Source organism: Carettochelys insculpta, chromosome 1 (assembly GCF_033958435.1).
Source record: "Carettochelys insculpta isolate YL-2023 chromosome 1, ASM3395843v1, whole genome shotgun sequence".
Lineage (NCBI taxonomy): Eukaryota > Metazoa > Chordata > Testudines > Carettochelyidae > Carettochelys > Carettochelys insculpta.
In genome coordinates this window covers 291,182,567-291,193,892 of record NC_134137.1, presented here as the reverse complement: position 1 = coordinate 291,193,892, position 11,326 = coordinate 291,182,567, and the positions used below count along the sequence as shown (strand labels likewise).

Sequence of the window (11,326 nt, the reverse complement as noted above, 5' to 3'; positions counted from 1 at the left end):
CAGGATGGGTGTGCCACTGTCGGATACAGGGGATGATCCCCGTGGATCTGCAGCTCCTGGCGGCTCTCCGGTGGCAGGTGTAGTTGGCCAATGAGCAGCTGCGATTCGACCACAAGGAGTCCACCTGGTGCGAGGCAGTGTGTCAGAAGTTTGTGGGCATTTTCAGGGATATATCTGTCTCATTCTGGGAGGCCATGGCCCAGCTCCCGCCACCACTGCCTCCCCTGCTGCCCCCCGCACCTCACCTGCCACCCCACCTGCCTCTCCTGTTGCCCTGCCTGCCAGCCGCCCAGGGCTGGAGCCCACTGGGGCTGAAGACCGGGTGGGGGAGGCATCTGGACCCTACTGGCTGATCCTCCCAGCTCCCATGCCAGGGACCGTGGACAAGGGGGGCCCCGTGACTTGAACCCGCCAGGGGTTGCGCCTCTCTAACCTCAACCCAGAGTGATGGGCCAACAGCTAAGTTGTCCGCTGGCCCTCCATGTATATAGTTGCCCCGCCATTTGTATATTAGTTCCAGTTTGTTGTGCACATACCATACCAGACAGTTTGATCAGTTATTCAATAATCCACAGTTTTATTTTTCAAAGAATCCTGTGAGATGTGTGCTTGTTGGGGGGCTAGTGCGCAGGTGGTGGGGGGCGGTGTGCAAGAGGCCCTCTGGGGTTGGCCAGGGAGGTGCTCAGGGGGCCCCCTGATGAAAATGGGCTCACAGGGCCTCGTGGACCCATAGCCCCTCCTGGTGGGCCTGGCGACTGGGTGCAGCGGCTGGCTGCGGGAAGCCTGTGCTGGTGTCAACTGCCCACCCCTGGACGAAGGCCTCCCCCTTGCTCTCGATGATGTTGTGGAGTGTGCAGCACGCGCCCACAACCTGGGGGATGTTTTAGAGGCCGATGTCCAGGTGGGCGAGGAGGCACCGCCACCAGCCCTTCAAGCGGCTGAAGGTCCTCTCCACTACCTGGCAGGCGTGGTTCAGGCGACTGTTGAACCATTCCGGGCTGGCATTGAGGTGGCCAGTGCACAGGTGCATGAGCCAGGGCTGGACGGGGTAGGCCTCATCTGCCACGAGGCAGAGGGGCATGGTGGTGTCCCCCAGAGGGATCTCCCTCTGGGGGATATAGGTCCCCGCCTCCAGCCAGTGGCACAGGCCTGAGTTCCGGAAGACACAGGCTTCGTGTGTACAGCCAGGCCAGCCCACGTAGACATCCTGGAAGCAGCCCCGGCTCTCCACCATGGCCTGCAGGACCATGGAGTGGTAGCCCCTCTGGTTTATGTATTGTCCCCCCGCTGTGGTCCGGGGCGTCAATGGGGATATGGGCCCCATCTAGAGCCCCAAAGCAGTTTGGGAACCCCAGGGCAGCGAATCCTGCTACAGCCACGTCCAGGTCCCCAACTCGGATGACCCTCTGGAGCAGAAACGCATTGAGCACGCAGACTACCTGTGGGGAGAAGACGTGAGCGCCCATGAGGGTGTGCAGGGTGCACCCGGCTCCCCCAGGCACCTCCCCAGGCACCCCCCTCCTGGGCACCCCCCCACCCGGCCCCTCCTTCCCATGTACCCCCCTCCTGGGCACCCCCTACCCAGCCCCTCCATCCCAGGCACCCCCCCTCCTGGACACCCCCCCAGTCCCTCCCTCCCCAACCCCCTCCCTTTCCAGCCCCACACCTGGGCCCCCCTCCATGGTCCCCCACCCCCAGTGGGTACATGCCCAGGCCTCCTTGCCTCCATGACAACGGCCCAGACTGTGGCCTTTCCCACTCCAAATTGGTGGCCCATGGAGCAGAAGCTGTCTGGAGTGGCCAGCTTCCAGACGGCTATTGCGACCCTCTTCTCCATGGGGAGGGCGCGCCGTGTCTGGGTGTCCTGGTGCCTCAGTGCGGGGGTGAGCCACTGGCAGAGCTCCAGGAGGGTCTGCTCGCTCATGTGTAAATTCTGCAGCCACATGTTGTTGTCCCAGTCCCCCATGACCAGCTGCTCCCACCTCTCGGAGCTGGTGTGGTAGCTCCAGAGGTGGTGGAGCACCCGGTGGAAGAGGAACAGGGGAGTCCGGTGGTCGGGGCACCCCTTCTGCCCCCAGGGAGGTGTCCCTCACCAGGAACTGCTGGGCGGCCTCCCAGGCAGCACCTAGCAAGGCACTTGCTGCCCGGGTGACAACCTGGAAAAGTTCCAGGTGCTGCTGCTGCTGCTTCTGAGGGTCCATGCCTGCTGTGACTCGTTCTGCGAGAGTGTGGCGAGTGCTCTGTAGACCTCCTGCTGTGCAAGCCGTGTGTGTCTGGGAGCGGCCCTTTAAAGGAGCAGCTTGCTGTTGCCCCTGAAGGGCTAGTCCAGCCTGTGACCCCAACCGCAGGCTTTCCCGACCCCTTATTTTGAAGGAGGGTGCTTGTGTGTGTGGATGCTCTGCTTTTCTGTCTGGGGTGGCTCCTTTCGACGTTCCCTGTCGCTACTTCGATGTTGAACTACGACGGCACCAGCCCTGGAGGATGTATGGATGATATGCATCGAAGTAGCCTATTTCAATGTCACTACTTAGAAACAGTCTACTTCAACGTAGTGTCCTAGTGTAAACGTAGCCATTGTGTGCTAAACTTTTGCCCTTATTTTTTTATTTTTTTCAGATGTTGTCAAGCTTGTTTTTCCTGCAACACTATGGGTAGGTGGATTCCTACTAGGATTATCACATCAGAAGAACAGAGAAAATTAAACGAGTAACTAGTTAGGGAATTAGTTATTTTTATTTTCAGTGATACTGTTTAAAACTTTGTAATAACTCATATTTAATTCACATGCCTAATATACCTGGGAAAAAAGATTCAGAACCAATTAAAGCCCGAGAATGTTCCATCTATAGTTCCAGAGTCCTCCAAGAAGACCCCCAACAAATACAGGAAAGATAAAACTTTACGTTCTTCATATTCATATTACAAAAAAAAATAGACAAAAACAGTGTGTTTGGAAAAAACCTTTCAGACTTCATAAAAATCAAAAAGGGTACATGTCTCATTTTTTCTGTTTCTAAATTTTTTTCTACTTGAAGGTCACATTGAAATATATCAGAGAGTTTTCATGAGGCTTAATTAATATTTGTAAAGCACTTTGAGAGCATCAGATGAAAAGTGCTGCGTAAGTTAAGCTTTATTATTACAGAGGAGATAGCTCTTCAGTGCTGTCAGTCTGGACCCTGTCTCCACCATTAAATTTATTTTTAAAAGAGAAATATTCAGTAGAATTCTTTTCATGGTCATTTTTAAATATTTTATGCTTTATAGCTATTTTTTTGAAATAATAATTTTGTCCTACTATCTCCCCTTAGCATTTCAGTAAAATGGTAATGCTGAAATTTGACATTACTGTATCCATAGCAGCAGATTTTACTTTCATAAACACAGGATTAAGAATTCATTGCAGGTTCCAGAAGGTAGCATTAGAGGCAACATTTTGCTTTAGAATATAATTAAATTCTTTAGTTAACAATCTGCTTGTAAGGAAGAAAGCTCATATTTAAAGATAATTTCAACAATAGCATAGAGTAATACATAAAATTAATTGCAAAGTCAATTACTTCTAGTGTTCTGTATTAGATCCCCCACCTGCACCACCAGCACCATCACTGAATGCAGACTAGGGTTTATAGTGTGTTAGACTCAGATAAGTCTGTGTTAGCATCATACTCAAATCTGTGCAACCTGCTGTCTCTCAATCTCCCCTCCTCAAGATATTAGGAGTTGAGGAGACTCTGTCTTGTTTAATTCCACAGTTTGAAGACTAGCAGCTAGGATAAGCATTACCCTGGGATTTCCCCTCTCCAGCAGTACAAGGGTGATGTTAGTCATCTCTATGACAGCTCTGGAAAACCTGTGTCTCAAGTTGGACACCTAGACACTGAGACTTCAACAATTAATGGACAGTGGTCAACTTTTGGCCAAAATATTTCTGTGCCTCAGTTCAACACCTGTAAAATAGGGTTAATTATACTCCCCTATTTCACTACTATTATTACTTTTGAGAAAAGGAATACTTAAGAAATGAAACATTCCATATGCAGTGTAGCCTTATGACAGCATTCAGCAAATTGGGGAAAGGGCCAGACATTGAATTACAAGAAGAGAAACAGTAAACAACTTTGTTCAGTACAAAGCATCCATTCTGTATACAGACATCCTGAGGAAAAAAATAGACTGTAGTTTATGTGATTAAAGACTGTTAGCATGCACTAGGGGCAGAAATTACCAGGAAGCTTTATGTTGATACTTTTGAAACTTAATTTTGCAACCTTAATGCCTTTGCACTACAGTTTTCTTTTATGAAATGCATGTGGCTATACAATGGTGAAGGCCTGTGTGGGAGCTACCATACTTTCACAAATACTTAGCTATTTGTAGGTACTTCAAGTTTCATTTTATGAACCTTGTGAAGTGAAAAAATAGCTCATTTCAGTTTTATTTAAGTGTACCTGACTATTGTATGCAAGGTGTGAAGAGCCCACTCTGACTCCAACTCTGGTTGAATATCATCTGCTTAGCAACTGAGAATTTATCCTCTTTCTTGGCGAAATGATCATTTTGTTGGACTGCCTATTGGTTAGCCTGACTGCCTTAGTTTGCTCACCTTCAATAGGAACAGAAATACTTCCCTACCTCAAAGAGGGTGTTATGAGACTTAATCCATCAACATCAAAAAATGTTTCAAATCCTTGAATGGAAGACATTATGAAATGCAAATTATTAATATATCAAAAGACTGTATTAAAGAGAGACGTATTTGTTCCTAATTCTTTTTTCAGTCAAATAAGAGAAGAAATATTTTCGTAAGCAGAATAATGATGGGGCTAGGATTAATTTGCAGAATTACAAGATAATAAACCAAATGAATTAGGACAACAAAGAGCTCTGTTTATGTTTGCCAAATATACTCTTTGAATTAAGCCACTAAATGTGTCCCTGATGAAAGAAGAGAAAATAAGAATCATAGGTTATTCTGTAAAACAAAAGTAAGATAAAGAAAGCAAGTAAAAGAATCCAGAGGCAAGAGCCATGATCTAATATTTACCAAAGCAATTTTAATTTTCAACCTTGGAACTTAAAGATAAATAATTTATATCTTGTGAGACTGAATTAAGATAATACTTATTGGCAATTAGAAATTTATAATATGTATTCAAGCAGAAATTCCACTGAGACTATGGAAGGAAATGGACTACCCTGGTTGTGATTTTATCAGTATAATGGTCAGATTACGTAGTCCAACTGAACTGTCCTCAGAATAAGTGCCTAGGGGAGCGGGAGGAGCGCACCAACGTAACTTTAAGCTGCCTTTAAACTGGGGATCAGTCCCAGAGGAAGTTTGTGCATCTTAGGGTTGATCTTGCATCTGGCCAGTTGTCCACAGTTGTCTGGTCTGGTGCCATTTCAATAGCCAAACGACTGCCAGGGTAGAGGGATGTTCCAAGCATAATCCCTTTCCTCTGGCCACGCCTCTTGTTCAAGGGGCAACCTGGGAGCTGGTAAGGGCACTACTGCGACCATTTGAAAAGTCACTACAGTAAACCTACCAGTAAGCCCTGGCTCCTGGCTGCCTGGCCTTGCAGGAGCCAGGAAACTGTCCAGCACATGGTCAGTTTCCTGGCTCCAGCCAGTGGAGGGCAGCCAGGAACCCGGGCAGCCTGGCTCCCAGCTCCCCACCACTCACTGGAGCCAGGAAACTGCTGGAAGCTGCTCCCCTGGTAAGTTTCCTGGCTCTGCAAGTGGAGGGGTGTCGACAGCCAGGCTGCTGTCTGGTTTCCAGCTCCCCACCACTCCGGGGACATGGAAGTCACTCCTGTTGGGGCAGCAGCCAAATCAGGAGCATACTGTGTGTGCAATGGGCAGGTGGGACCTTCTTCTCTCTCTTAAGTGCTAGCACAAATAAGGGGAGTCATTCCTGCAGTCTAGTCATCTGTGCAAATGTGGTGGTGGTGGTGGTGGTGGTGGGGAGTACTCCCTTTCACTTTATCTGTACGTTCCCCTCCCATGCTTCCCAGAATGGGTGTGCTAACGAAGCAAACTTGGGCATGTGTGTGTATCAATGGTTTAGTGTGATCTTGCTGAATCAGAATGTTTGTTGAGGTGCATGTCTTCTTCTTTTCCCTAATTAACACCAAGTTACTTTGGTCTTTATATGAAAAGTTTCTTTTCTACATTCAGACTCTGCTTGCAAGTGGGGAGGTATTGCCTCCCAGGCTTGGTCTATGGGGTGGTGGAATCTCCATCCCTAGAGATTTTTAAGTCCTGGCTTGACAAAGTCCTGGCTGGGGTTACTTGGGGTTGATCCAGCTGGAAGCAGGGGGCTGGACTTGATGACCTCCTGAGGTCCCTTCCAGCACTGTGATTCTATGCTTAGAGGAAAAATTGATTTTAGATATGCAAATCCAACTATGAGAATTGTATGACTAGAGTTGACCTATCTAAAATTGATTTTTGCCACACAGCAGGAGGCTGATGGGAGAAACTCTCCTGTCGACCTCCCTTAGTCCTGTCATCTTCCCTTATGCTGTGGGTGGGAGGAGGGATAGCTCAGTGGTTGAGCAGTGGCCAGCTAAACCCAGGGCTATGAGCTCAGTCCTTGAGAGAGCCATTTAGGGTTGTGGGGCAAATAGATTTAAACAAAAACCACCTGACTGGGATGCTGATAGGTCCTGCTGTGAATGCAGGGGACTAAAGTCAATGAACTCTGTAGGCCCCTTCCAGTTCTATGAGATAGATAGGATAGGAGTACTGTGATTGACAGTGCTACAACAATTCAAGTTAGCACATCACCAGTAGGCAAGCTAAATCAAACCCAGGAAGATCCACCAACAACACATCCATATTATCACAAGTTTTGACATAGTGTATAAATTTTCCAGGTTACTGGGTGAGGGCTGGAACCAGTTCTGTATTGTATCAATAGAAGGGATATTGAACCCAGCCCTGGTTGCCAACAGAAGGGTTATAGCTATAAAGGGAAATCATGCCCTCAGAAGTCTATTAGAATTCTTTGAGGGAGCCAACAAGTACGTGGACAAGGGAGAATGAGTTGTTATAGTGAAAGGCAATGAAATGATTGGGTGTATTGAACAGCTTTCATACAAGGAGAGATTTAAAATATTAGAAGTGTTCATCTTAAGAAAGAGATGAGTAAGGGGCTTAGGTGGAGGGCTACAAAATCATGAATTGTGTGGAGAAAATGAGTAAGGAAGTAGTATTTATTCCTTTACATAACACAAGAATTAGCCCCCCCCCAGTGAAATTAATGGCCGATAAATGGACTAACACATATTAGTAAACTTATGATTTTTCAGAAACTACATATATTTGGAGCATTACACCTCTGAGGAGTGGGAAAGAGCAGTAAGGATCCTGAGCTTCAAAAAGTTCATCCAGAGGGAAGTTCTAAACAGAACTCTCATTCTGGAAGAAGGGTGGGGGGAGAGGGCGGAGCGAGAATTTCCACTGGTCTTACTGTGATTGTAAATAAAAACAATTGTCATAATGTACACAAAGAAAGTGTTGGTTTATCAGGTAATATTTAAATCAATAAATGGAAATCAGTTCCCTACTAATATAGATAATGTTCAGCAAGGAGACTGTGTGTTAGAAATTCACGTGTGGTCTTCATGCAAGGAGCAGTCCTAACTGAAAGGCTAGAAAACCCCCCAAAAGGAAAACGTATGTAAAAGTAATTTATTTATGATTGCAGAACAGAGAGAATGAAAGATTTGAAACCTGCAACTGTTCAGGTGAATCACACATTTGGCAAGAAATGAAATGGTATTAAGGAATTTAACTCAAAACCTTCTCAGCTATTTTTGATAGACCTATATATATCTATATAAGAATTATATGGAAAGATACAGCCGAAAAAGAACCTACGGCAGAAGGTTATACAGCAGAAGTTACAGCTATTTGGGTATATTTGCAGAATGAACAAAAATGACAAACGACAAAGCAAGACCCTGGTATTCAGCACAATGGACGGTTCAAATACAAGAGGCAGACCCCACAGAGAATGGGTAGATGATATAGATTGGTGCGGAGCTAGAATACAGAAACTAAGCCACTCCACCCTGGCCAACAAGCACTGAGCCCATGGTTGTTCTTGTTGTTGATGATGATGATGATGATATATATATATATATATATATATATATATATATGCATAGCTTACTTACAAATAACTTTTACATAAACATCCATACATACAGAAGCTAAAATGGCAATTTATATGTTCTTGGAAGACCTGTGTAGAGTTTTCAATTCATTTTTATATTCAATATGAGTAACCAAAGTATGTATTTTGAAATAATACATAGTGTATTTCGTAGTGCCCCGGGACTGCCCAACTACATTTTAATCATCAAGTTTATCCAAGCCCCACTCCCGTGCCAATATGTAAACCTATTTCCTTAAACACCCTAATATGTTGCTTTTAGTCTTGTCCTACCTTCCCTAACCTAACCAATATTCTAAAACATCCCATTGACATATTTCCCAGATTGGGTAATGTTACTAGAATGTAAGATACTCACTCATATAATCAAAAAAGTTATATGGTAACGCTACTAACTGCTATCAACACTGACATTCTTTAACGCTACAAATAGGGGTTTATGATTGAGCAGTAAAAGCCAGCTGCGAGTTCACAGTGATTTCTTACAGACACCCAAATGAAACATAAAACCGTGTAGATGATGACGTGAAAATCTTGGCCCCAGTAATCACTTACATATTGCCACGGGCTATGCTCTGTGGAAGTCAAAACAAGGAACTTCTCCCGCGCTGACTGGCTGCGGAGCGGAAGGGGGGCGGGGGCTTCACTTCTGAGGGGGGGCGGAGCTGGGATTTTTTTTGGAAGTGCTGAAGTTGACCCAATCCAGTGCGAAACTGACCGGGCCGTGCAATGCGCTACACGCGGGCCCCACCGTGAGCGAGCACACGAAAAGTCTCCCGAATCACCTTCCCGACAGCCCCTAACGGCCACGCGGAGGGCCCGCCAGGCAGGCGGCAGAGCTGTGGTCCATGACGCTGCCTTACGGCCCCGAGTGAGAAGACAACACAGTAACGCACCACCCGCCTGCCGCAACAGCGAAGGGAAGAGCCGGCTGTAGCGTGGGGAGCGGGCAATGCCAGGCGCACAGCGGAGCTCACCCAGGCGGCTGGGGAGCACAGCCAGACAAACCGGCGGGGCGATACTGACTGGGGGGCCGCCTAGGGCTTTTCGGGAGCTGTCTCTGTCACCCCGTCTGCGCACCTGTGGCACGTGCCTGTCCCGCCCCCCACCCGCCTGTGGGCTCGGCTAAGGCCCGACAGGGGCCGCGCCTGTCTCTGTCCCGAGTGCTGCAGGGCTGTGCAGAGCCCCCACAGCTGAGCGCCTCCCCCCGGCCGCTGCGTCGAGCCCGCTCCCAGCCTATCGTGCGTCCGGCCAGGCGCCGCTACTCCCGCGGCCATTGGGGAGACGAACGCGTTCTCTCCCTTTTGCCCCGTCTGGGCCGCCGTACAGAGTCGGTTGGGGGGGACTCGCGGTGGCTGTTGGGACGGACTCTTAAGTTGCAAGAGGCGCGGAAACTCCGCTGCTGCCACCCGCGCCTGTGGAGGACGGGTGGGCGGGGCTGTCGCTGGTAAGTGCCTCAGTAGCCCCCCCCCACCCGCTCCCGCTGCCGTTGCTTATTGGCTGGGACCATGAGTCGGACCTCGTAGAGGACTCTGAGCCGGAGTGCCCCAGCCAATGGGAAAAGAACGCGGCTCTGAGCACTGTAGGGCCAAGTGCTTGTTCCCTGGGCAGCGGCCCCTCCCTCTGAGGCGGGCGGCCGCCTCCCTGGTCAGTTCTCTCTTGTGTCCGCACTGGCCATCGGGTGGCCGGTAGGTGAAAACCAGGGGGGCGGGAGCGCGAGCGAAGGTCCTAGAGCTGGGGGCGGGGTAGTGGGGCGGGCAGCAGCTTAGTGACCTGGGAACTCCGACTCACCGGCCCCAGGCCAGGCGGAGCGAGACCTGCTGGCAGGGAGCGTCACTTACGAGTCCCGGCCGCCGGAGTCCGCGGACGCTGGCAGCCTTCAGCATGACCCGGCTTAACTGTGTGCGAAGGTGGTGACAGGTCGGAGTTGAGGGATTGAGTTTTACGTCTGAGCTGTATCTAAAATCAGATCAACCTCTCACCCTGCTGGGGGCTGTGGAAGGTGTCAGGCCTAAGCCCTGATGGGCTAAGATTCAGCCCGGTCAAGGGGAGTACGTGTCGTCCATCGCCCTAGCTACTGCTGCTGGGAGGGAGGGAGAAATCCTTTCCATTGATGCAAGAAGCGCTACCTGCCGCTTTAGTGTCGACATACCCTCAGGGCATGTCTTTTCTATGGGCTGGATCCACGGGGCAGTGATCGCGTCTAGTATAGATGCAATAAATTGATTGATGATCACTCTCTGATCAACTCTGGTACCCCAGCAGAATGAGAAGAGTGAGGGGAGTTAATGGGAGGTTTTCTTTCTGTTGACTCAGTGTGATGTGGACCCTGCATTAAGTAAACCTAAGAGACACTGGTATGAGTTACACTATTAATGTAATAGTTACAAAGAAATAGCCATGTCAATCTATCTTCACAAAACAAAAAGCAGTCCTGTAGCACTTTAAAGACTAACAAAGTAATTTATTAGGTGATTAGCTGTCATGGGGCAGACCCACTTCTTCAGATCTATTTCCGGGTCTGAAGAAGTGTGTCTGCCCCAGGAAAACTTAATACGTTATTTTGTTAGTCTGTGAAGTGTTACATGACTACTAATATTAGTCAAATTGCATAGTTTAGATTACCATGTCCCAGCAGTGAAGACCTGACCTCAGATTATAAACATTTGGTCCTGAAGTTCCAGGTGGGTTCCATTTCTAGTGGAAATTAGAAAAACAAGAGCTTGATATGATTAATCTTGAAAGACCAAATCATTTGTATGCTTAACAGATACATATGATTTGCAGGTATTATGAAGGCTACAACTCTGATAAGTGCAGCCCCATATTGGTGAAATCCAGCAGCTATTAAACAATACACACCAATGCTTCATAACACACAAAAGCACATTAGTTTAGGCTTGACAGAAAAAAAGATAATGAAATTCAGTTAAAACTACAGGCAACATTTTTTAGGTAGGCAGAGTGTTTACTGCCAATTTGTTGGGCCATAGGCTTCTAAATGAGTGCAGATGTCATGGGCATTGAATTTTATGTCTAACTTTTTCATATTTTCTATATGTGGATTTTTTGCAATAATTTGAATGAATTTAAAGTTTGTTTAGGCAAAATAACAAAAGAGCCTACAGAAATGTTTCCAAA

At 47.8% G+C, this 11,326-nt stretch overlaps 2 protein-coding genes across 4 annotated transcripts in view; one reads left to right on the top strand and one right to left on the bottom strand.

Moving 5' to 3' along the window:
• Positions 1–630: 630 nt before the first annotated feature.
• Positions 631–10,071, bottom strand: LOC142017706 (uncharacterized). Its single transcript, XM_075002892.1, has 3 exons — positions 10,027–10,071; positions 8,741–9,310; positions 631–1,439 (listed from the first exon to the last, which is right to left on the bottom strand). Exons 1-3 carry the CDS (start codon positions 10,069–10,071, stop codon positions 1,056–1,058), a joined length of 999 nt encoding a protein of 332 aa, XP_074858993.1. The 3' UTR covers positions 631–1,055.
• Positions 9,517–11,326, top strand: part of NEDD1 (NEDD1 gamma-tubulin ring complex targeting factor) — a 43,206-nt gene continuing 41,396 nt past the window's right edge. For 2 of the 3 annotated variants that reach the window (XM_075011541.1, XM_075011547.1), the window contains exon 1: positions 9,517–9,632. The gene's annotated coding sequence lies outside the window, so the exon portion shown is untranslated. Of the gene's footprint in view, positions 9,633–9,752; positions 9,874–11,326 lie in introns of those variants that run through there. The other variant, XM_075011532.1, reaches the window with a different exon arrangement.

Bases quoted from the DNA above. Each gene is read 5' to 3' on its own strand.
- LOC142017706 (XM_075002892.1), bottom strand. From the start codon at position 10,071: ATGCTGAAGGCTGCCAGCGTCCGCGGACTCCGGCGGCCGGGACTC. The intron at 9,311-10,026 runs GTAAGTGACGCT...GTCGGGCCTTAG, and splicing joins GACTCCGGCGGCCGGGACTC to CCGAGCCCACAGGCGGGTGG. The intron at 1,440-8,740 runs GTAAGTGATTAC...TTCTCCCCACAG, and splicing joins AGCATAGCCCGTGGCAATAT to GTAGTCTGCGTGCTCAATGC.